Below are 23,051 nucleotides of genomic sequence, written 5' to 3'. Positions count from 1 at the left end.
AAAATTGGCTGTGTGGTTGATAATGAAGAGGAAAGTCATGGGCTGCAGGAGGATATCAATCTACTGGTCAGGTGGGCAGAGCAGTGGCAAATGGAATTTAATTCAGAGAAGTGTGAGGTGATGTACTTTGGGAGGACTAATAAGGAAAGGATATACACATTAAATGTTAGGCTACTTAGAAGTGTAGATGAACAAAGGGACCTTGGAGTGCTTGTCCACAGATCCCTGAACGTAGCAGGCCAGGTGGATAAGGTGGTTAAGAAGGCATATGGAATGCTTGCCTCTATTGGCCGAGGCATAGAATATAAGAGCAGGAAGGTTATGCTTAAATTGTATAATACTCTGGTTAGGCCACAACTGGAGTACTGCGTGCAGTTCTAGTTGCCGTATTATAGGAAGGATGAGGTGCCGAGGAGATTTATGAGGATGCTGCCTGGAATGGAGAATCTTAGCTATGAGGACAGATTGGATAGGCTGGGTTTGTTCTCTTTGGAACAGAGAAGGCTGAGAGGAGACCTCATTGAGGTGTATAAAATTTTGAGGGGCATGGACATAGTGGATAGTAAGGGCCTATTTCCCTTGATGGAGGGGTCTATTATGAGGGGGCATAGTTTTAAGGTGGTTGGTGGAAGGTTCAGAGGGGATTTGAGGGAAAGCTTCTTCACAGAGGGTTGAGGGGGTCTGGAACTCGCTGCCTGGAAGGGTGGTGGATGTAGAAACTCTCACCACATTTAAAAGGTGCTTGGATGGGCACTTAAAATGCAGCAACCTGCAGGGTTACAGACCCAGAGCTGGTAATTGGGATTAGACTGGATAACCTCTTGTTGGACGGCGCAGATATAATGGTAAGTACTGCAGAGAATCGAATATGGCCAGGGTGATCTCCTGGACTAGTTTCGATCGCCTTGATGGGTCGGAGAGGAATTTCCCCAGATTTTTTTTCCCCAATTGGCCTGGGTTTTTAATCTGGTTTTTGCCTCTCCCAGGAGATCACATGGCTCCGGTTGGGGTGGAGTGTAGAATGTTTCAGTATAAGGGGTGTCGCCGTTGTGTGGGGCGGACTGGTTGGGCCGGGTGCTCTTTACCTTTCCGCCATTGTTCATTGGTTTATATGTAACCTTCAGGGCTGCTGACCGAGGGCCGTGTGGCTCTTTGTCGGCCGGCGCGGACACGATGGGCTGAAATGGCCTCCTCCTGCGCTGTAAATTTCTATGGTCTTGGAGAGGGTGCAGTGCAGATTCACCAGAATGATACCGGGGCTAAAAGGGTAAAATTACGAGAACAGGTTACACTGACCAGGCTTATATTCCCTCGAGTATAGAAGATAAAGGGGTGATCTAGTTGAGGTATTAAGATGATTGAAAGATATGATCGAGTAGAGAGCAAGTATTTCCTCTGGTGGGGAAATCCAGAACAAGAGGCATAATCTTAAAAGTAGAGCCAGGTTCAGGAGTGATGTCAGGAAGCACTTCTTCACACAAAAGGCAGTGGGAATCTGGAACACTCTCCCCTAAAAAGCTGTTGAGGCCAGAGGTCAATTGAAAATGTCGAAACTGAGATTGATAAATTTTTGGTAGGCAAGGGTATCAGTGGTTACGGAACCAAGGCAGGTAGATGGAGTTAAGATACAGATCAGCCGCGATCTAATTGAATGGCGGAACAGGATCGAGGGGCTGAACAGCCTCCTATTCCTATGTTACTATTTTCCTGACACCAATCAGCATTCTCTCTACGATGTATTTCCCCTCGCAGGAAACTTGACGCCTTTATTTACGACGCCGCTGTTCTGAATTACATGGCTGGCAAGGATGAGGGCTGCAAGCTGGTCACCATCGGGAGTGGGAAGGTGTTTGCAACGACTGGTTATGGCATAGCTCTGCAGAAAAGCTCCAAGTGGAAGAGAGCCATTGACCTGGCCTTGTTACAGTTTCTGGGTGATGGTAAGTTTGAAGATTAATATCTCAGCATGGAATGGGTGGCACCGGATAAAGGCTGTGGAGACCAGCACTGAATTAATCAGGAGCAAAGCAGGGACTGTTCTGCAATATAACTGAAGGCACGATATAGAGCTGTAATCAGTCAAAATTGGATAAATAGATGCTAAGCCAAATAAAGAGGTATTCGGACAGGTGAGAGGTAGGCTTTTAGGGGGGTGTTAAAGGATGTGGGAAAGATGGAGAGGCAGAGGGTGGGGCTGGGGTGATTGACGGCTGTCAATGTTGGGGAGGAGGGGGATAAACAAGAGGCCAGAATTGGAGGAGCAGAGTGTTGTCGGAGGGCTGCAGGACTGGAGGAGGTTACAGAGAAACAGCAGGGCGAGGCCATGGAGCGATTTGAACACGAGGATGGGAATTGTAAATTGGAGGCACTTGGGGTCAGTGAGCAGAGGGGTGATGGGTGAACGGGACTTGGTGCAAGTTAGGGTAAGGGCAGCAGAGTTTTAGTTGAGGTGAAGTTTATGGAGGATGGAGGTTGGGAGGCTGGCTAGGAAAGCATTGGAATAGTTAAGTATTACATCCAGTCTAATCCCACATTCACTGAACTCACCATCACACACAGACAATTCGTACACCTCTGCTCACTCCCCACACCCTTCAATATCCCACCCATCCAATCCCACTCTCCCCCTCACTCCCCACACCCTTTAATACCTTTTGAGGCCATTTTCAAAAAGCCTTCGATAAGATACTTGAGAGCAGACTGCTGACTAAGGTCAGAACCTGTGAATCAGGACCTGTGGCAGAATGGATTGCGAACAGGCTACAAAACCGAGAGTAGGGTTATAGGTCGTTACTCAGACTGGCAGAAGGTGGGAAGTAGTTCCACAGGGATCGGTGCTGGGTCCACTGCTGTTCACCATTTACATAAACCATTTGGACGGGAATCCAAGTACAATTTCAAAATTTGCGGACACCAAATTGAGGGGTGTAGTTAATACAGAGGGGGACTGTCACAATACAGGAAGACATTAATAAACCTGCAGAATGGGCGTGTCATTGGCAAATTAACTTCAATATAGATAAGTCACGTGGCACATTTTGGTGGGAAGAATGAGGAGGCCAAATACCGCTTGGGAAACAAGGAGAAATTCGGGGGCCCATTAGGGGCACTAACTTTTGAAAAGTGGAAAAATGAGCGTCAGGCGCTAATAATTCTCAGCTTTCTGTAAATTGGGTGTTAGCGCCAGGAAGGAGGTGGCGCACTAACTCAAGTGCTGCCACTTCCGTTGGAGCACTACAGACTGTAGGTGGGGCGCGATTGGTGCAGTGCTGCCAGGATCTGGGGCTCCTCCCCTTCCTTAAAGGGACAGACCATCACTGCAGGTTCTGAATTGGGCCCCGTGAGCTGGTCTCCGACAGCAGCCGCTGTCCGGCCCGATCAGCCCCGGGCACTCCCGCCATCCGGCCCCGCACGCGCCCGCAGAGTGCCCGGCTGATTGATGGCGGCCGAGGAGAAATGGAAAACTTTGAAAATAAGCATTTTAACAATTTTCCCACTTACTGTGCCAACATCCCGTGTGACCTGCACCCTCCAAGCGCCCAGCCTGCAGCTGTCGGTGTTGCCCGGCGATGCTGCAGGAGACGGAACCCAAGTTCTGGTCTGGGCGCTACCGGGGCATTGGACAATGGCGCAGTGTTACCGATGCCGCAAACCTATCGCCCGATTTAGCACGAGTTGTTCATCCCACTGTACCCGGTTGGCAAGTCGTTATTAGCGCCCCCCCCCCCCTCAAAGGCGAGGCGATAACGGGAGGTGCTGAGCAGACCAATTTTCTAGGCCCAAGCGTCTAAACGGGGCAGAGGACCAGAGGGATCTGGAGGTGCAGAGACACAAATCACTAAAATTACCGACTCAGGTTAATAAGGTAATTTAAAAACAGCAAACAGAGCACTGGGGTTCATTTCTCAAGGGATAGAATTGAAAAGCAGAGACATTATGTTAAACTTGTATAGAACCTTGGTTAGACCGCACTTGGGGGCGAAATTGCCCTGTGGCCCATCTGGGGGCAGCCCCATTGGTGGGCAGCACTGGGTCATCAGCGCATTCTCCACCATGAGAGACAGTGCCGGGCAGCCTGATGAGAGCCCGGTCGAAACAAGGGCCACCGTTGTCGAGCTGACAATAAAACATGGCGGCCCGGGGCGCACACTCCCGTGAAGCTGGTGCTGCCATCGGCCCGCGCCAGCCTGGCATCCCACGGGGCGCGGAGAGGCTGGCGGGCATGGTGATGACATCATTACCATTCGCGCCCCGACCCGGGCACAAAACGCAGGGCGCTGCACTAACTGCCAATCATCCCCAAAATCCCCGGGAACAATGTCATGGAGGGGCTGCCCCCCTGCCCCCACCCCCGGGGGGGGGGGGGGAAGGCCTTTGCACCTGCCAGCGGCGCTAACGGGAACATTTCGGCCCCTTGGAGTATTGTGAACTGTTCTGGTCTCCATTTTATAACACGGATATTGAGGCTCTGGGGAAGGTGCAGAAAAGATTTATCGAATGATACCAGAACTGAGAGGTTATAACCATCAGGAACGATTGAACGGGCTGGCATTTTCTGTAGAGAAGAGGAAGCTGAGGGTCGAGCGGACCTTTACGATGATGAAAGGCTTTGATTGGGTGGACGGAGAGAGGATGTTTCCACTTGTGGGGAGACCAGGACCAGGGGCCAGAAATATCAGAGAGTCACTAATAAACCCCATAGGGAAATCGGGAGTAACTTCTTTACCCAGAGAGTGGCGAGGTTGTGGAACTCACCGCCACAGGGAGTGGTTGAGGAGAATGGCTTAGATACATTTAGGGGAAGTAAGATAAGTACACGAGGGAGAAAGGAATTGCAGGATATGTTGATGGGGTGTGAAGAGGTACATTGTGAGTACGAAGCTGGCACGATCCAGTTGGGTGCAATGGCCTGTTTCTGTGTTGTAAAGATTATGTGATACTATGTAAATCCACCCATTCTAATCCCATTCTCCTGCTCACTCCCCGTACCCTTTAATACCCCACCCAGTCTAACAAATGGAGCTTTTCTGCTATTCGTATCCCTGCAGGAGACACACACAAGCTACACACTGTCTGGCTGACAGGAATCTGTCAGAATGAGAAGAATGAAGCTATGAGCAGTAAGCTGGACATTGATAACATGGCGGGAGTGTTCTACATGCTGCTCGTGGCCATGGGCCTCAGCCTGCTGGTCTTCGCCTGGGAGCACCTGCTGTACTGGAAGCTCAGACACCACGTCAAAAAATCCAGCAACACCGATTTTCTGCTGGCAATCAGCAGGGTAAGGATCACAGGGCCGAGGGGCTGAGGGTCACGGGGCCAAGGGTCACGGGGCCGAGGGGCCAAGGGTCACGGGGCCGAGGGGCCAAGGGTCACGGGGCCGAGGGGCCAAGGGTCACGGGGCCGAGGGGCCAAGGGTCACGGGGTCGGAATACGTACAGTTAATGAGGAGGGCTACCTGCAGATGGACCCACTCTGTCATAGGAACATTGAACAGAATGAAGCCATTCAGCCCCTTGACCCTGTTCCGCCATTCAATGAGATCGTGGCTGATCTGCGGCCTAACTCCATATACCCGCCTTTGGCCCATATCCCTTAATACTTTTGGTAAATAGAAAGCTATCAATCTCCCATTTTAAAATGAACAGTTGACCCAGCATCAATTGTCATTTGCGGAAGAGAGTTTCAAACCTCTCCCACCCTTTGTGTGTAGAAATGTTTCCGAATTTCACTCCTGAAAGATCTGGCTCTAATGTTTAGACTCTGCCCCCAGTCCCAGACTCCCCAACCAGCGGCAATAGTGTCTCTCTATCTACCCTCTCTGTTCCCCTTAATATCCTGAAAACTTTGATCAGATCACCCTTAACCTTCTAAATTGTATGGAATACAACCCTAATTTATGTACAAAAGCAAACGAATGCAGATGCCAGAATCTGAAATAAAAACAGAGAATGCCGGAAATCTCAGCGGGTCAGGCAGTGTCTGTGGGGAGAGAAAGAGTTAACGTTTCAGGTCGATGACCCTTCGTTAGAATTTGTGTAATCTCTCCTCATAACTTAACCCTTGGAGTCCGGGTATCAGTCTGGTAAACCTACGCTGCACTCCCTCCAAGACCAATATACCCTCCCCAAGGTGTGGTGCCCAGAACTGCTCACAGTGCTCCAGGTGTGGTCTAACCAGGACTTTGTACAGCTGCAGCATAACCTCTACCCCCTTGTATTCTAGTCCTCGAGATATAAAGGCCAGCATTCCATGAGCGTTTCTAATTATTTCCTGTACCTGTCCAGGACATTTAATGATCTGTGCACCTGGATCCCAAGTCTCTTTGGACCTCCACTGCTTCTAGCTTTTCACCATTTACAAAGAACCCTGTTCTATCCTTTTTAGGTCCAAAATGGATGACCTCACAGTTACTTGAGGGAAACATTGCTCCAAAATGTCCTACACACATTTTTCGACTGTAGACTGCATCGACCACCCGCCCACCAACCCTTCAATCTTGTCTTCACCCTCCTGTGTCTTTTACACCCCATCGTAATTTGCCACAAAACTTCTATATTGTTCACTCTGTACCCACGGCCACAACGTAATGTATATAAATGCTTCCCTGGCTGGCTTCCCATTCTTCATAAACTGCTGCTCGAATACAATTCTGCATCAGTTTCTCTCCATGCAGAAATTGCCCAGTGTAGTGCCTCCTTTAACCTGAGGACGGTATTGCTGGGAGCCCCAGCACACCAATGAGGGGTGATAAATTACTGGCTTTGAGTGGAGAGGAGAGCTGGCAGGAATGTGTGGCCATCTCCACTGAGATATTCACTTTGAATGAAAGAGGATGAGAGAGACTTGGGACACTGTGCCAGGTTTTGGGAGAGAATTGTTACCCTGCCCTATCGTTAGGAGACAGAGGGCTGTAGAGACCTCTCCAGGTGTGTATGATGCGTGCTCGCGCCTAAAGAGCTGGTTCTCGGTGCACATGCGGCAAGAACTGGCATTTGTGATTTTTGACACATCGCACGCATCCCTGGGAGAGGGACGTTCACGAGCAGAGATTTGCGCTATTTGCCCAACTCCTGCCCAGTGAATGTCCTTCAAATTCTTATGCCTGCTAAATCATAGAATCATAGAAATTTACAGCACGGAAGGAGGCCATTTCGGCCCATCGTGTCCGCGCCGGTCGATCAAGAGCTATGCAGCTTAATCCCACTTTCCAGCTCTTGGTCCGTAGCCCTATAGGTTACAGCACTTCAGGTGCACATCCAAGTATCTTTTAAATGATTCCTGCCTCTACCACCCTTTCAGGCAGTGAGTTCCAGACCCCCACCACCCTCTGGGTGAAGAAATTTCCCCTCAAATCTCCTCTAAACCTCCCCCCAATTACTTTAAATCAATGCCCCCTGGTTGTTGACCCCTCTCCCAAAGGAAACAGGTCCTTCATATCCACTCTATCCAGGCCCCTCATAAATTTTATACACCTCAATGAGGTCTCCCCTCAGCCTCCTCTGTTCCAAAGAAAACAGACCCAGCCTATCCAATCTTTCCTCATATCCAAAACTCTCCAGTCCAGGCAACATTTAAGGTCCTGGTAAAAGATAGAAAAATTAAATGTTATCACTAATTCTTATTATAAAAACTCTGCCCATTAAGGTAAGTTTATTTTTACCTCTATAAAACATTTTTTTGTCTAAAACATTTAATTAAATTCAATTTCAATTAATTTTAAATACATGAGATTTTCTTTTATTTATTGTGTTGTGTGTGTGTTTTTGGGGGACAGTATTAGGGGGATAGATACTGTTCTCTGCAGCCGAGAGCGTGAGTCCCGAAGGCTGTGTTGCCTGCCCAGTGCCAGGGTTAAGGACATCTCCTCAGGGCTTCAGAGGAATTGGAGTGGGAGGGGGAAGATCCAGTTGCTGTGGTCCACACGGGTACCAACAACATAGATAGGACAAAGAGGTTCTGCTGAGGGAGTATGAGCAGCTAGGGCCCAAATTAAAAAGCAGAACCACGAAGGTAATAATCTCTGGATTACTACCTGAGCCACGAGCAAATTTGCATAGGGTATATAGGATCAGAGAGTTAAATACGTGGCTCAAAGACTGGTGTGGAAGAAACGGGTTTTGGTTCGTGGGACACTGGCACCAGGACTGGGGTAAGAGGGAGCTATTCCGTCGGGATGGGCTTCACTTAGACCGTGCTGGGACTAGGGTCCTGGCAAATCAAATAACTAGGGCTGTAGAGAGGGCTTTAAACTAAATAATGGGGTTGGAGGCAGGGAAATAGAGGGTTCAGGTGAGCAGAAATTTAAAAAGTCAAAGAACAAGGAAAAGGCAATAGAGCAGGGTAGCACTGTGGGAAATAAAAACCAGAGTGTGGCAGGAAAGGACAGAATGTATAAACATAAAAGTGCATCAGTAAGTGGAGTCAAAGCAAGGAAAAATGGTAAAAAAAATGTGTTAAAGCTCTTTATCTGAATGCATGCAGCATTCGAAATAGAAAGGAAAAGGAGGTGGGATAGCTCTGTTAGTAAAGGATGAGATCAGTGCGTTAATGAGAAACGATATTGGCTCAAAAGAGCAAGCTGTTGAATCCAGTTTGGATGGAGATAAGGAATAATAAGAGGGGAAAAGTCGCTGGTGGGCAGAGTCTATAGATCCCCTAACAGTAGTTACTCTGTTGGACGGAGTATAAATCAAGAAATAATGGAGGCTTGTAATAAAGGAACGACAATAATCATGGGCGATTTTAAACTTCATATTGATTGGAGAAAGCAAATTGGCCAAGGTAGCCTTGAGGGAGAGTTCATAGAGTGTATCCGGGATAGTTTCCTTGAACAGTACGTTGCGGAACCAACCAGGGAGCAGGCTATCTTAGATCTAGTCCTGTGTAATGAGACAGGATTAAAAAATGATCTCCCAGTAAAGGATCCTCAAGGAATGAGTGACCATAACATGGTTGAATTTCAAATTCAGTTGGAGGGTGAGAAAGTTGGATCTCAAGCTAGGGTTCTAAGCTTAATTAAAAGGAGACTACAAAGGTATGAAGGCAGAGTTGGCTAAAGTGGACTGAGAAAATAGGTTAAAGGGTGGGACAGTTGATGAACAGTGGCAGACATTTAAGGAGATATTTCATAACTCTCAACAAAAATATATCCCAATGAGAAGGAAGGACTGTAAGAGAAGGGATAACCATCCGTGGGTAACTAAGGAAATAAAGGAGGGTATCAAATTGAAAACAACGGCATACAAAACTAGTGGGAGGCCAAAGGATTGGGAATCTTTTAAAAGCCAACAAAAAACGACTAAAAAAATAATGAAAGGGAAAATAGATTATGAAAGTAAATTAGCACAAAATATTAAAAAGTTAGTATAGATTGTGTAGTATAGTATAGTAAAGTGGCCAAAACTAGTGGGAGGACAGAAGATTGGGAAGCTTTTAAAAGCCAGCAAAGAATTACTTAAGAAAATGATTAAGGGAAGATACACTATGAAAGTAAACTAGCACAAAATATAAAAACAGATAGTTTTTACAGGTATATAAAAAAGGAAAAAAGAGTGGCTAAAGTAAATGTTGGTCCCTTAGAGGACGAGGACAGGGAATTAGTAATGGGGAACATGGAGAAGGCAGAAACTCTGAACAAATATTTTGTATCAGTCTTTACGGTAGAGGACACTAAAAATATCCTAACAGTGGATAGTCAAGGGCTGGGGGGGGTGGGGGGGGGGGAAAGAGAGACTTAATACAATCACTAAGGAGGTGGTACTCAGTAAGATAATGGGACTAAAGGCAGATAAATCACCTGGACCTGATGGCTTGCATCCTAGGGTCTTAAGAGAAGTAGCGACAGGGATAGTGGATGCATTGGTTGTAATTTACCAAAATTCCCTGGATTCTGAGGAGGTCCCAGCAGATTGGAAAACTGCAAATGTAACACCCCTATTTAAAAAAGGAGGCAGACAAAAAGCAGGAAACTATAGACCAGTTAGCCTAACATCTGTGGTTGGGAAAATGTTGGAGTCCATTATTAAAGAAGCAGTAGCAGGACATTTGGAAAAACATAATTCGGTCAGGCAGAGTCAGCATGGATTTATGAAGGGGAAGTCATGTTTAACAAATTTGCTGGAGTTCTTTGAGGATGTAATGAACAGGGTGGATAAAGGGGAACCAGTGGATGTGGTGTATTTGGACTTCCAGAAGGCATTCGATAAGGTGCCACATAAAAGGTTACTGCACAGGCTTCGGGGTAATATATTAGCATGGATAGAGGGTTGGCTAACAAACAGAAAACAGATAGTCGGGTTAAATGGGTAATTTTCTGGTTGGCAAACTACTGTTACTAATTAGTGGAGTGCCGCAGGGATCGGTGCTGGGGCCTCAACTATTTACAATCTATATTAATGATTTAGATGAAGGGACTGAGTGTAATGTAGCCAAGTTTGCTGATGATACAAAGATGGGTGGGAAAGCAAATTGTGAGGAGGACACAAAAAATCTGCAAAGGGATATAGACAGGCTAAGTGAGTGGGCAAAAAGTTGGCAGATGGAGTATAATTTGGGAAACTGTGAGGTTATCCACTTTGGCAGAAAGAATAGAAAAGCAAATTATTTTTTAAATGGAGAAAAATTACAAAATGCTGCAGTACAGAGGGACCTGGGGGTCCTTGTACATGAAACACAAAAAGTTAGTATGCAGGTACAGCAAGTAATCAGGAAGGCAAATGGAATATTGGCCTTTATTGCAAGGGGGAGAGAGTATAAAAGCAGAGAAGTCCTGCTACAACTGTACAGGGTATTGGTGAGGCCACACCTGGAGTACTGCGTACAGTTTTGGTCTCAGTATTTAAGGAAGAATATACTTGCATTGGAGGCAGTTCAGAGAAGGTTCACTGGTTGATTCCTGAGATGAGAGGATTGACTTATGAGGATAGGTTGAGTAGGTTGGGCCTATACTCATTAGAGTTCAGAAGAATGAGAGGTGATCTTATCGAAACATATATGATAATGAGGGGGCTTGACAAAGTGGATGCAGAGAAGATATTTCCACTCATAGGGGAAACTAAAACAAGGGGACATAGTCTCAGAATAAGAGTCTGCCCATTTAAAACTGAGATGAGGAGGAATTTCTTCTCTGAGGATTGTAAATCTGTGAATTCTCTGCCCCAGAGCTCTGTGGAGGCTAGGTCATTGAATATATTTAAGGCAGAGATACACGGATTTTTAAGCGATAAGGGAATAAAGGGTTATGGGGAGCGGACGGGGAAGTGGAGCTGAGCCCATGATCAGATCAGCCATGATCATATTGAATGGCGGAGCAGGCACGAGGGGCCGTATGGCCGACTCCTGCTCCTATTTCTTATGTTGTTATTGATAGTAATGGGAACTTGTACAAACGGTGCTGCCATTATTATCAATAAGAATACTCCATGTTGATTGGTGATCTCAGGTTGCACTTACACCTCGGCCTCGCACAGCAAGTATACATTCCTCCGGGACTACCAGCTACTTTCGTTAAAAATATTTTCGCAGGAAGCTCCGACCACAATTTTTGGGCCTATGAGCAGGGATAATGGGCAGCTACTCCAATTGACAGGATGTAACTGGGATCTGTGTTGAGGCCTCAACTATTTACAGTATTAACTAACGATGGGAAGAGAGCCAGATATCCAAGTTTACCGATGACACAAAGATAGGCGGCAGTGTAGGAAGCATAAAATGACAGATATTAATGGATCAAGTGAATGGACACAAATATGGCAAATGAATTTCAATATAAGCAAGTGTGAGGTCATCCACATTGGACCTAAAAAGGAGTGCTTTATGAATGGTGAAAAGCTAGAAACAGTGAAGGTCCAAAGAGACTTAGGTGTCCATTTACATCGATCATTAAAATGTCATGGACAGGTGCAGAAAATAGCCAAAAAGGCTAATAGAATGCTGGCCTTATTATCTAGAGGACTGGAATACAAGTTATGCTACAGCTATACAAAGGCCCAAGTTAGACCTGACCTGGAGTACTGTGAGCAGTTCTGGGCACCACACCATGGGAGGGGTACATTGGAGGGAGGGCTGGGTAGATTTACTAGAATGATTCTCGTATTCCAAGAAGTAAATTAAGAGAGATTACACAAACGAGGTTTGTATTCACTGGAATTTATAAGGCTAACGGGCGATTTGATCGAAGTTCTGGATATATTGGGGTCGAAGTTGAGCCCACCCCAAACGGTACGCAACTACCGTTTTAGAAAGTTTTTCTGGGGCGGAGATATCGGAGGAATTCAGCTCTTGCTCATTGTTTTCCCTCGGTGCAGTGTTGGAAGTGTCCTTGCGACAAGTCCGTCGCCCTGACCAGACATCAGTGCCGCGTTTTGCTGATGACATCATGGTGCTGGCGTGTCACAACGTCTCTCCCCATCAGTTAAAGGGGAAGGCCACTTGCAGCGGCAATCACTGGGCCACCAGGGAGGGTTTCGGCCAGGCCAGTGGCCCAGTACCCAGGAGGGGGTGCCAACGGCCTGGTGGCGATCCCAGCCAAACCCGTGGCCGTAATTGGTGGCCCGACCTGGCAGTCGACTGACAAAAAACAATTAACATGGCGTCGGCAGCAGCACCACCTCCCCTTTAAGGATAGCCACGCAGCCCAGGCACAGATCGGGCACAGACATCACAAGCTGGGAGTGGCACTGACAGGCGGGGCGGTGACTTCCCCGGGGCAATTCTGGGAAAGGGCCAGATTCCCCAGGGGGCAAATTTCGGGAAGGGGTCCCCGGCAGTCACGTGTGCTGCTGCGGCGGGAAAAGGGGTGGAGCAGACCCGGACACCACTCCAAGCCTGAGGAAGGGCAATTTATAAAACAGCGGCCCCTCTGCGGAGACTCGGCAGCCAGTGGCCTTATAGAAGGGGGCAATTTCAGCACCGTTTAGTCTAGGACAAGGGGACATAGTCTAAAAATTAGAGCCAGACCTTTCAGGAGCGAAGTTGGAAAACAAAAGTGGCAGAAGTTTGGAACTCTCTTCCGCAAACAACAGTTGATGCGGGGTAAGGAGTTCATTTTAAATCTGAGATTGATACATTTTTATTAACCAAAGGTATTAAAGGATTTGGGGCAAAGGCGGGTATATGGAGTTAGGTCACAATTCATCCACAAACTCATTGATTGCCCGTGCTGTACCTGCCCTGGGAGTGTTTGATGGGACAGTGTAGAGGGAATTTTACTCTGTATCTAACCTGTGCTGTACTGCCCTGGGAGTGTTTAATGGGACAGTGCGAGGGGAGCTTTACTCTGTATCTAACCCGTGCTGTACTTGCCCTGGAAGTGTTTGATGGGACAGTGTAGAGGGAATTTTACTCTGTATCTAACCCGTGCTGTACCTGCCCTGGGAGTGTTTGATGGGACAGTGTAGAGGGAGCTTTTCTTTGTATCTAGAAACATAGAAAATAGGTGCAGGAGCAGGCCATTCAATATGATCATGGCTGATCATTCAACCTCAGTACCCCACCCCTGCCTTCTCTCCATACCCTCTGATCCCTTTAGCTGTAAGGGCCACATCTAACTCCCTTTTGAATATATTTAGTGAATTGGCCTCAACTTTCTGTGGTAGAGAATTCCACAGGTTCACAATTCTCTGGGTGAAAAAGTTTCTCCTCATCTCGGTCCTATATATCTTACCCCTTATCCTTAGACTGTGTCCCCTGGTTCTGGACTTCCCAACATCGGGAACATTCTTCCTGCATCTAACCTGTCCCGTCCCGTCAGAATCTTATATGTTTCTATGAGATCCCCTCTCATCCTTCTAAATTCCAGTGAGTATAAGCCTAGCCGATCTAGTCTTTCCTCATATATCAGTCCTGCCATTCAGGGAATCAGTCTGGTGAACCTTCACTGCACTCCCTCAATAGCAAGCACGTCCTTCCTCAGATTAGGAGACCAAAACTGCATACGATACTCAAGGTGTGGTCTCACCAAGGCCCTGTACAACTGCTGTAAGACCTCCCTGCTCCTATACTCAAATCCCCTCGCTATGAAGACCAGCATGCCATTTGCTTTCTTTTCTGCCTGCTGTACCTGCATGTCTACCTTCAATGACTAATGTACCATGACATCCAGGTCTCGTTGCACCTCCCCTTTTACTAATCTGTCACCATTCAGATAATTGCCTTCCTGTTTTTGCCATCAAAGTGGATAACCTCAAATTTATCCACATTATACTGCGTTTGCCCATTCACCTAACCTGTCCAAGTCACCCTGCAGCCTCTTAGCGTCCTCCTCACAGCTCACACCGCCACCCAGCTTAGTGTCATCTGCAAACTTGGAGATATTACATTCAATTCCTTCGTCTAAATTATTAATGTATATTCTAAATAGCTGAGGTCCCAGCACTGAGCCCTGCGGCACTCCACTAGTCACTGCCTGCCATTCTGAAAAGGACCCGTTTATTCCCACTCTTTGCTTCCTGTCTGCCAACCATTTCTCTATCCACATCAATACATTACCCCCAATACTATGTGCCTTAATTTTGCACACTAATCTCTTGTGTGGGACCTTGTCAAAAGCCTTTTGAAACTCGACATAGACCAAATCCACTCTACTAGTTACATCCTCAAAAAACTCAACTTGTCAAGCATGATTTCCCTTTTATAAATCCATACTACTTGGACCGATTCTGTCACTGCTTTCCAAATGTGCTGCTATTTCATCCTTAATAATTGATTCCAGCATTTTCCCCGCCACTGATGTCAGGCTAACCAGTCTATAATTCCCTGTTTTCTCTCTCCCTCCTTTTGTAAAAAGTGGGGTTACATTAGCTACCCTCCAATCCTTAGGAACTGATTCAGAATCCATGGAATGCTGGAAAGTGACCACCAATGCATCCACTATTTCTTGGGCCACTTCCTTAAGTACTCTGGGATGCAGGCTATCAGGCCCTGGGGCTTTATCGGCCTTCAGTCCCTTCAATTTCCCTAACACCATTTCCTGACTAATAAGGATTTCCCTCAGTTCGCCCTTCTCACTAGACCCTCGGTCCCCTAGTATTTTCTGGAGGTTATTCGTGTCTTCCTTAGTGAAGACAGAACCAAAGTATTTGTTCAATTGGTCTGACATTTCCTTGTTCCCCATTATGCATTCACCTGATTCTGACTGCAAAGAACCTACATTAGTCTTCACTAATCTTTTTCTCTTCACATATGTATAGAAGCTTTTGCAGTCAGTTTTTGTTTCCTGCAAGCTTACTCTCATACTCTATTTTACCTCTCCTAATTAAACCCTTAGTCTTCCTCTGCTGAATTCTAAATATCTCCCAGTCCTCAGGTTTGCTGCTTTTTCTAGCCAATTTATATGCCTCTTCCTTGGATTTAACACTTTCTCTAATTTCCCTTGTTAGCCACCTTCCCCATTTTTATTTTTACGCCACACAGGGATGTACTTCTCTATCTCCCTACATAGATTCCCATCCCCCTGCCATATTAGTTTAACTCCTCCCAACAGCACTAGCAAACACTCCCCCTAGGACATTGGTTCCGGTCCTGCCCAGGTGAGCTGAGCTATCCTGCGATTCCTGCTCTGACTAGCACATGGCACTGGTAGCAATCCTGAGATTACTACATTTGAGGTCCTACTTTTTAATTTAACTCCTAGCCTCCTAAATTCAGCTTGTAGAACCTCATCCCATTTTTTTACCTCTACTGTTGGTACCTATATGCACCACGACAGCTAGCTGTTCACCCTCCCCCTCCAGAATGCGCTGCAGCCTCTCCAAGACATCCTTGACCTTTGCACCAGGGAAGCAACATACCATCCTGGAGTCTCGTTTGCGGCCGCAGAAACACCCATCTATTCCCCTTACAATAGAATCCCCTATCACTATAGCTCTCCCTCATTTTCCTGCCCTCCTGTGCAGCAGAGCTACCCCTGGTGCTATGGACTTGGCGGCTGCTGCTGCCTTCCCCTGATGAGCCACCTCCCTCAATAGTACGCAAAACGGTGTGTCTGTTTTGGGGGGAGATGATCGCAGGGGACCCCTGCACTACCTGCCTTCCCTTGCTCTTCCTGATGGTCACCCATTCCCTATCTGGCTGTGCAACCTTTACCTGCGGTGTGACCAACTCAATAAACGTGCTATTCACGACATCCTCAGCATCGCGGATGCTCCAGAGTGAATCCATCCGCAGCTCCAGTGCCGCAATGCGGTCTGTCAGGAGCTGCAGCTGGGTACACTTCTCGCACACGTAGTAGTCAGGGACACTGGTAGTATCCCTGATTTCCCACATAGAACAGGAGGAGCATGACATGAGTCTGGGCTCTCCTGCCATGACTTAAACCTTAGATTAACTTAATTTGTAACAATGCCAAAGGTTCTTTACTGCTAAGAAAAATAAAAAATCAAATACTCACCAACCAGCCAATCACTTACCCGCTTGGCTGTGATGTCCCACTTCGATTTCTTCTTACTTCTTTGTTAACCTTCTGCCCCTGCACCAGCGAGCCTCCTCCGACTCTGGGGCCTTTACTGCCCGAACTCCCGCTCCTAACCCCGTGCTGTATCTGTCCTGTGTTTGATGGGACAGTGTAGAGGAAGCTTTACTCTGTATCTAACCCGTGCTATACTGCCCTGGGAGAGCAGAGATTAGAGAGACGGGTTCTCCAGAACTGATATATCTCACTTTGACAAATTGAAATGTTCTGACCCTCGTCCTCGATGTGTGATTGGGGAGCTGATCTCTCAGCGGGTTGGGGGAGTGCAAGAGTTCCAGTTACCCTGGGCCCTGCTCTTTTAAGGTGTACAGAATTGTAACAAAGCCTCCTGTCTCACTCCCGCCATCCTATTGCAGGGAATCTACAGCTGTTTCAGTGGTGTGCAGGAGATCTCCAGCCCACTTCACGTAGCATCACCCGTTGTCTCCTCGAGCTTTTCTCAAGCCAACATGTTGAAGATGCTGCAGGCGGCCAAAGAATTGGTCTCATCCACAAATGTGGAAAGTTCCTTGGAGAACGCCACCCAGACAATCGAACATTGGACACGTGCAGGTGACACCATCACAAGTGGTTTTCCTAAAGCAGCAAAGCAGCACATGGAAAGACCATGCCCCCCGGAGAGCAGACACCTTCCAGCAATAATATCTCCAGCGCACTCTGCAACTGTTCCAGCATTCCCACGAACGGAGGCAAGATGGTCAGATCGGCCAATCATTAAATACAAGAGCAGATCAGTTGGCAAATATCTATCTCCAGTGATACACAACCCCCATCCTATTGCCCCAGCTGAGCACCCTGTGCTGCAACACAGCAGGGCGACTGATGTGGGCAATGATCTCAAGGCTCCTCGCATTCCATTTATCAGCAATGATGACTTACACCATCAGGATATTTACAACAGGAAATATTTCATAAGTGGACTGCCCTTGCCGTGTCGGCACCTGTCGGGTTTCTCGGTGGGCAGTGCTGGCTCTAACACTGGCACAGAGACGCTGACTACAATGAAATCTTGTATTGGAATAAATGAGAAGTGGCTTGTGGGAAATGTGCTCCCCGCAGTGTCCTATCCCAACCAGAGAAACTGTCGTTCCTGCATCAGCTTTCATTCTGGGACACAGGCCGAAGAATTGCCCTTACTGATCAGACAATCTTCATACATCAGAGCAACAAGGGATCAGGAGGGAAACTCAAGATTCCGAGACAGATCAGCAAACTTGGAAAAGCCAGCAGCACGAGGAGAAATTGCTAATTTATCCCCCAGTCTAAACAGTGAGATCCTGGAACCGACAGCAAACACTGCCAAGCACTCTTCAGATCAAAGGGAAGGGTTCCCTGGCTATAAGGCCCACATAGACTCTCGGTCACCGAGCAGACTCAAGTATTCTCAGTCTGCCAAGCTTCCCTCTTACAGAGAGGCCTGCCTGCAAAGCTCGGCAGCCCTGACACATCCCCCCATGGCCCTGCACCGACACTCATGGCTCAATTCCTGTCCAAGCCCCTCCGTCTACATCTGGCATCGTCGAGTGGGTGCCCAGCGCTTCAACTGGTTGGCCAGGCCTGGGCACCCGCCCTGGGACAAACGCATTAGGACTTCAGCCCTGGACAGTACTTTGAGAGAGCCCACACCTGGCAGGGGTAGGATGATCCATCAGAAGATGAGAGGCACGGTAAACCATCAGCTGGAGTCGGGAAGTGCAAGAGAGAGTTCCTCTTATTTGCGAAAATCGTGTGTAAGGGTTTCCAGCCTGGAATCCGAGGTATAGATTCAGTAAAATTTAAAGAATTAAACCCCTGCAGTGGAATTGTTTCTTTCATTCTGATCCCCTTCGCGGTTCAATTACTTGCAATGTTTTTTGGCTGTGCCTGTTCTCCCTAGCAGAGCCCAGAGACGGATTATCTGGCTTACAGTAACTTGTCCCCAACACCTGGGCTATTTACCCATATTGCCACGTGGGGAACAAGATGGCCTCAGTGAGTAAGCACAGTGCTGGGGGCAAACGAATAGGAATTAGGTTGAGAGCAGAGTGAAGGGATCCACTGGACTCAGGGCTATGGTTCAATGTTCCACATCACAGGGAGATCTGAGAGTGAATTACAACAGTGACTACACTCCAAAAATACTTAATTGCCTGAAAAGCGCTTTGAAATGTCCAGTGGTCATGAAAGGCGCTATATAAATGCAAGTCATTCTTTTCTCTTTTACAGAGATATCGCAGAGTGAGTTAGAGAAAACCAGGACATGGGAGATCACAGTAACCAATACACAGAATCATAGAAATTTACAGCACGGAAGGAGGCCATTTCACCCCATCGTGTCCACGTCGGCCGACAAGAGGCTATCCAGTCTAACCCCACTTTCCAGCTCTAGGTCCATAGCCCTGTGGGTTACGACATTGCAGGTGCACATCCAAGTACTCTTTAAATGTGGTGAGGGTTTCTGCCTCTACCACCCTTTCAGGCAGTGAGTTACAGATCCCCACAACTCTCAGCGTTTTGGATCCAACTTGTCACTTTGCCCTGGATTCAATGGGCTTTTACTTTCGTGACCGGTCCGCCATGTTGGACCTTATCAAAAGCCTTGCTAAAATCCATATACTCTATATCGTACGCACTACCCTCATTGACCCTCCTCGAAAACTTCAATCAAATTAGTCAGGCACAGCCTTCCTTTAACAAATCCGTGCTGACTGTCCTTCATTAATCCAGGTCTTTCTAAATATAGATTTATCCTGTCCTTCAGGATTTTTCCCAATAATTTTCCTACCAGAGATTAGGCTGACTGGCTTGTAATTACTCGGTCTATCCCTTTCTCCCTTCTTAAACAGAAGTACCACATTAGCAGTCCTCCAGCTTCAGGTGTGGTGCCAGAGAGGATCGGAAAATGATGGTCAAAGCCTCTTTTTTTTTTTGCTTAACAGCCTGGGATACATTTCATCCAGGCCTGGGGACTTATCCACTTTCAAAGCTGCTAAACCCCTTAATACCGCCTCTCTCACTAAGCTTATTTCATCTAATATTTCACACTCCTCCTCGATAAGTGTCTGCATCATCCCTCTCTTGTGAAATAACCACATCTTCCGCCTCCACACACCGATTACGCTCATGGTCTCTGATAGGCCCTACCCTTTCTTTAGTTATCCTCTTGCTCTTAATATATTTATAAAACATCTTTGGGTTTTCTTTGATTTTACTTGCCAATAATTTTTCAGGCTCTCTCCTTGCTTTCCTAATATCCTTTTTAATTTCACCCCGGACTTTCTATACACCTCTAGAGTTTCTGCAGTATTTAGCCCTCGCTATCGGTCATAAACCTCCCTTTTTTTCTTTATCCCACCCTGTAAGTCCCTCGACATCCAGGGGGTGCTAGATTTGTCAGTCCCACCCTTTTTCTTTAAGGGCACATATTTAGTCTGAACCCTACGGATCTCCTCCTTGAATGCCTCCCACTGCTCTGACACTGATTTACCTTCAAGTAGCTGTTTCCAGTCCACTGTGGCCAAATCACTTCTCAGCTTAGCAAAGTTGGCTTTTTCCCAATTTAGAACTTTTATTCCTGGTCTATCCTTGTCCTTTTCCAGAACTACCTTAAATCTAACTGAATTATGATCACTAGCACCTAAATGCTCTCCCACTTACACCCCTTCCACCTGCCCAGCTTAATTCTCTAAAACAAAATCCAGAACCGCCCCTCCCGTGTTGGGCTTGCTACATTCTGGCTAAAAAAGTTCTCTTGAATGCATTTTTGAAATTCTGGACCCTCTAGACCCTTCACACTAATTTTGTCCTAGTTAATATTAGGATAGTTGAAATCCCCTCCTATTACTGCTCTATAGTTTTAGCACTTCTCAGAAATTTGCCTACATATTTGCTCTTCTATCTCCCTTTCACTGTTTGGGGGTCTATAGTACACGCCCAGCAGTGTGATCGCCCATTTTTTGTTTTTCAGTTCAACCCATTTGGCGATTCCTGTAACATATCATCCCTCCTCACAGCTGTAATAGTTTCTTTAATCAATACCGCGAACCACCCCCCTCCCTTTTTACCTCCCTCTCTATCCCATCTAAAAATCCTGTAACCAGGAATGTTAACCTGCCATACCTGCCCCTCTTTTAGCCATGTCTCTGTATTAGTTGTAATATACTCCCAAGTGTCTACCTCTGCTCTGAGCTCATCTGCCTTATTCGCTATACTCCTTGCATTGAAGTATAAACCATTTAGTACAGCCAGACCTCCTTGTTGACTACTTTCTAGCCCTTGTTTCCTGTGTCTTTCAAATTCACTTTCTACATTCTTGCTTTCCAATTCCAGCTTTACTTCTCGCCCTACTGAATCTATCCCCCTGCCAAGGTAGTTTAAACTCACCCCAACAGCATTAGCAACCCTCCACTCCCGCAGATATTTGCCCTGGCTCTTTGTTCTGGTTACTGTGATCTCCCATGTCCTGTGAGGATATTGGTTTCGGCTCGAGGGACAGGTCCCACCTCCCCCAGAAACGGTCCCAATGCCTCATGAATCTAAAGCCCTCCCTCTTGCACTCTCTCCAGCCACGCATCCATCTGCTCTATCCTCCTATTTCTGTACTCACTAGCTCGTGGCACCGCGAGTAATCCAGAGATTACGACCTTGAGGATCTGCTTTTTAATCTCTTTCCAGCTCCCTAATATCTGCCTGTAGGACTTCATACCTTTTTCTGGTGTTCACCCTCTGCCCCCAGAATGCCCTGCAGCTGCTCGGTGACATCCTTGACCCTGGCACCAGGGAGGCAACATACCATCCTGGAGTCACGTCTGCAGCCGCAGAAACACCTGTCTGTTCCCATGACTATTGAATCCCCTACCACTATTGCTCTTCCACTCTTCTCATCCCTGCCTGTGCAGCTAAGGCACCCGTGAACTTGGCTGAGGTCCTCCCCTTCTGTCTTGCGGTCACCCACTTCCTCTGCCTGCACACTCTTAAACTGTAGGGTGGCCACCTTCTAAAATGTGCCGTGAGAAGCGTCCAGGACTTCCCATATAGCACAGGATGTGCACCCCATGGGACTGAGCTGCACTGCCATGCCTCTATTTAATAAACTATGAATGAACTTAACAGAAATGTGTATTGGTTACTGTGATCTCCCATATATTGGTTACTGTGATTTGTGGTCAGGTGGGCAGAACAGTGGCAAATGGAATTCAATCCGGAGAAATGTGAGGTAATGCATTTGGTGAGGGCTAACAAGGCAAGGGAATACACATTAAATGGTAGGACACTGAGAAGTGTAGAGGAACAAAGGGACCTTGGAGTGCAGGTCCACAGATCCCTGAAGGTAACAGGCCAGGTAGATAAGGTGGTTAAGGCGGCATATGGAATGCTTGCCTTTATTAGCTGAGGCATAGAATATAAGAACAGGGAGGTTATGTTTGAACTGTATAAAACACTGGTTAGGCCGCAGCTGGAGTACTGCGTGCAGTTCTGGTCACCGCATTACAGGAAGGATGTGATTGCACTGGAGAGGGTACAGAGGAGATTTACGAGGATATTGCCGGGACTGGAGAACCTTAGCTACGAGGACAGATTGGATAGGCTGGGTTTGTTTTCCTGGGAACATAGGAGGGGAGACCTCATTGAGGTGTATAAAATTATGAGGGGCCTAGATATAGTAGATAGATAGGGCCTATTTCCCTTCACAGAGGGGTCAACAACCATAAATTTAAAGTAATTGGTAGAAGGTTTAGAGGGGATTTGAGGGGATATTTCTTCACCCAGAGGGTGGTGGGGGTCTAGAACTCACTGCCTGAAAGGGTGGTAATGAGTTCCAGACCCCCACATTTAAAAAGTACTTGGATGTGCACATGAAGTGCTGTAACCTACAGGGCTACGGACCAAGAGCTGGAAAGTGGGATTAGGCTGGATAGCTCTCTGCCGGCTGGCGTGGACACGATGGGCTGAAATGGCCTTCCGTGCTGTAAACCTCTGATTCTACAATACTGGGTCATATTCTCACCATCGGGGCAAGTTCTGGTTAATCCAAATGGTAATTGCTTTTTGAGTGCATCCAGCAGCTCTCCCGTTGTACTGTGTGTCCTCGGCCAGTGAACTCCACACGTCACTGACATACTTATCCACAGGGACGGGGTAGGTGAGGAGACAGGGCACAACTGTTGCTGTGTTGAGGCCAGCATGGTGACATGACACAGAACCAAAAGTTTCACACCTCCTCATAAGGAACTGACGACAATTGAACCCTCAACACGTCTAGTATCTCCGAGACCTGGTTCCAAAGTTCACTGCCTTGTCTTTTAATGCATGAGCACAGTGGTCCCCATTGGAACCGCGGGGGTGTCGGTCGGTCAGCCCTCTGAAGACCATGACGAACAAGTTGCCCAGCTGGTCATGGGGCAAACAAGGCAAGGGCGGTGATGACATTATTCCCAGTTATTCAGCGCCCTGCTCGTTCACTGCAACTCTTGAGTCAATGTTTCTTGGTTCAATGGCTTTGCTCCTGATGATAAATCGAACCAGAGACAATTCTCAGCTCAGTTTCACACACCGAGATGCAGAGATGTGTGGCGGATCTGTGTGAGACATTAAAGGACCT

At 47.2% G+C, this 23,051-nt stretch overlaps 1 protein-coding gene across 1 annotated transcript in view; it reads left to right on the top strand.

Moving 5' to 3' along the window:
- The window catches only part of LOC139226183 (glutamate receptor ionotropic, NMDA 2C-like), a 504,948-nt gene extending 485,505 nt beyond the window's left edge, over window positions 1-19,443 (top strand). The window contains exons 10-13 of the mRNA XM_070856817.1: window positions 1,753-1,940; window positions 5,049-5,281; window positions 16,828-18,228; window positions 19,390-19,443. Of these exons, the coding sequence (XP_070712918.1) occupies window positions 1,753-1,940; window positions 5,049-5,281; window positions 16,828-18,228; window positions 19,390-19,443 (1,876 nt within the window). The remainder of the gene's footprint in view (window positions 1-1,752; window positions 1,941-5,048; window positions 5,282-16,827; window positions 18,229-19,389) is intronic.
- Window positions 19,444-23,051: the final 3,608 nt, after the last annotated feature.

The sequence above is a fragment of the Pristiophorus japonicus genome, chromosome 16, assembly GCF_044704955.1.
Source record: "Pristiophorus japonicus isolate sPriJap1 chromosome 16, sPriJap1.hap1, whole genome shotgun sequence".
Classification (NCBI taxonomy): domain Eukaryota; kingdom Metazoa; phylum Chordata; class Chondrichthyes; family Pristiophoridae; genus Pristiophorus; species Pristiophorus japonicus.
This window is presented reverse-complemented; position numbering and strand designations above follow the sequence as displayed.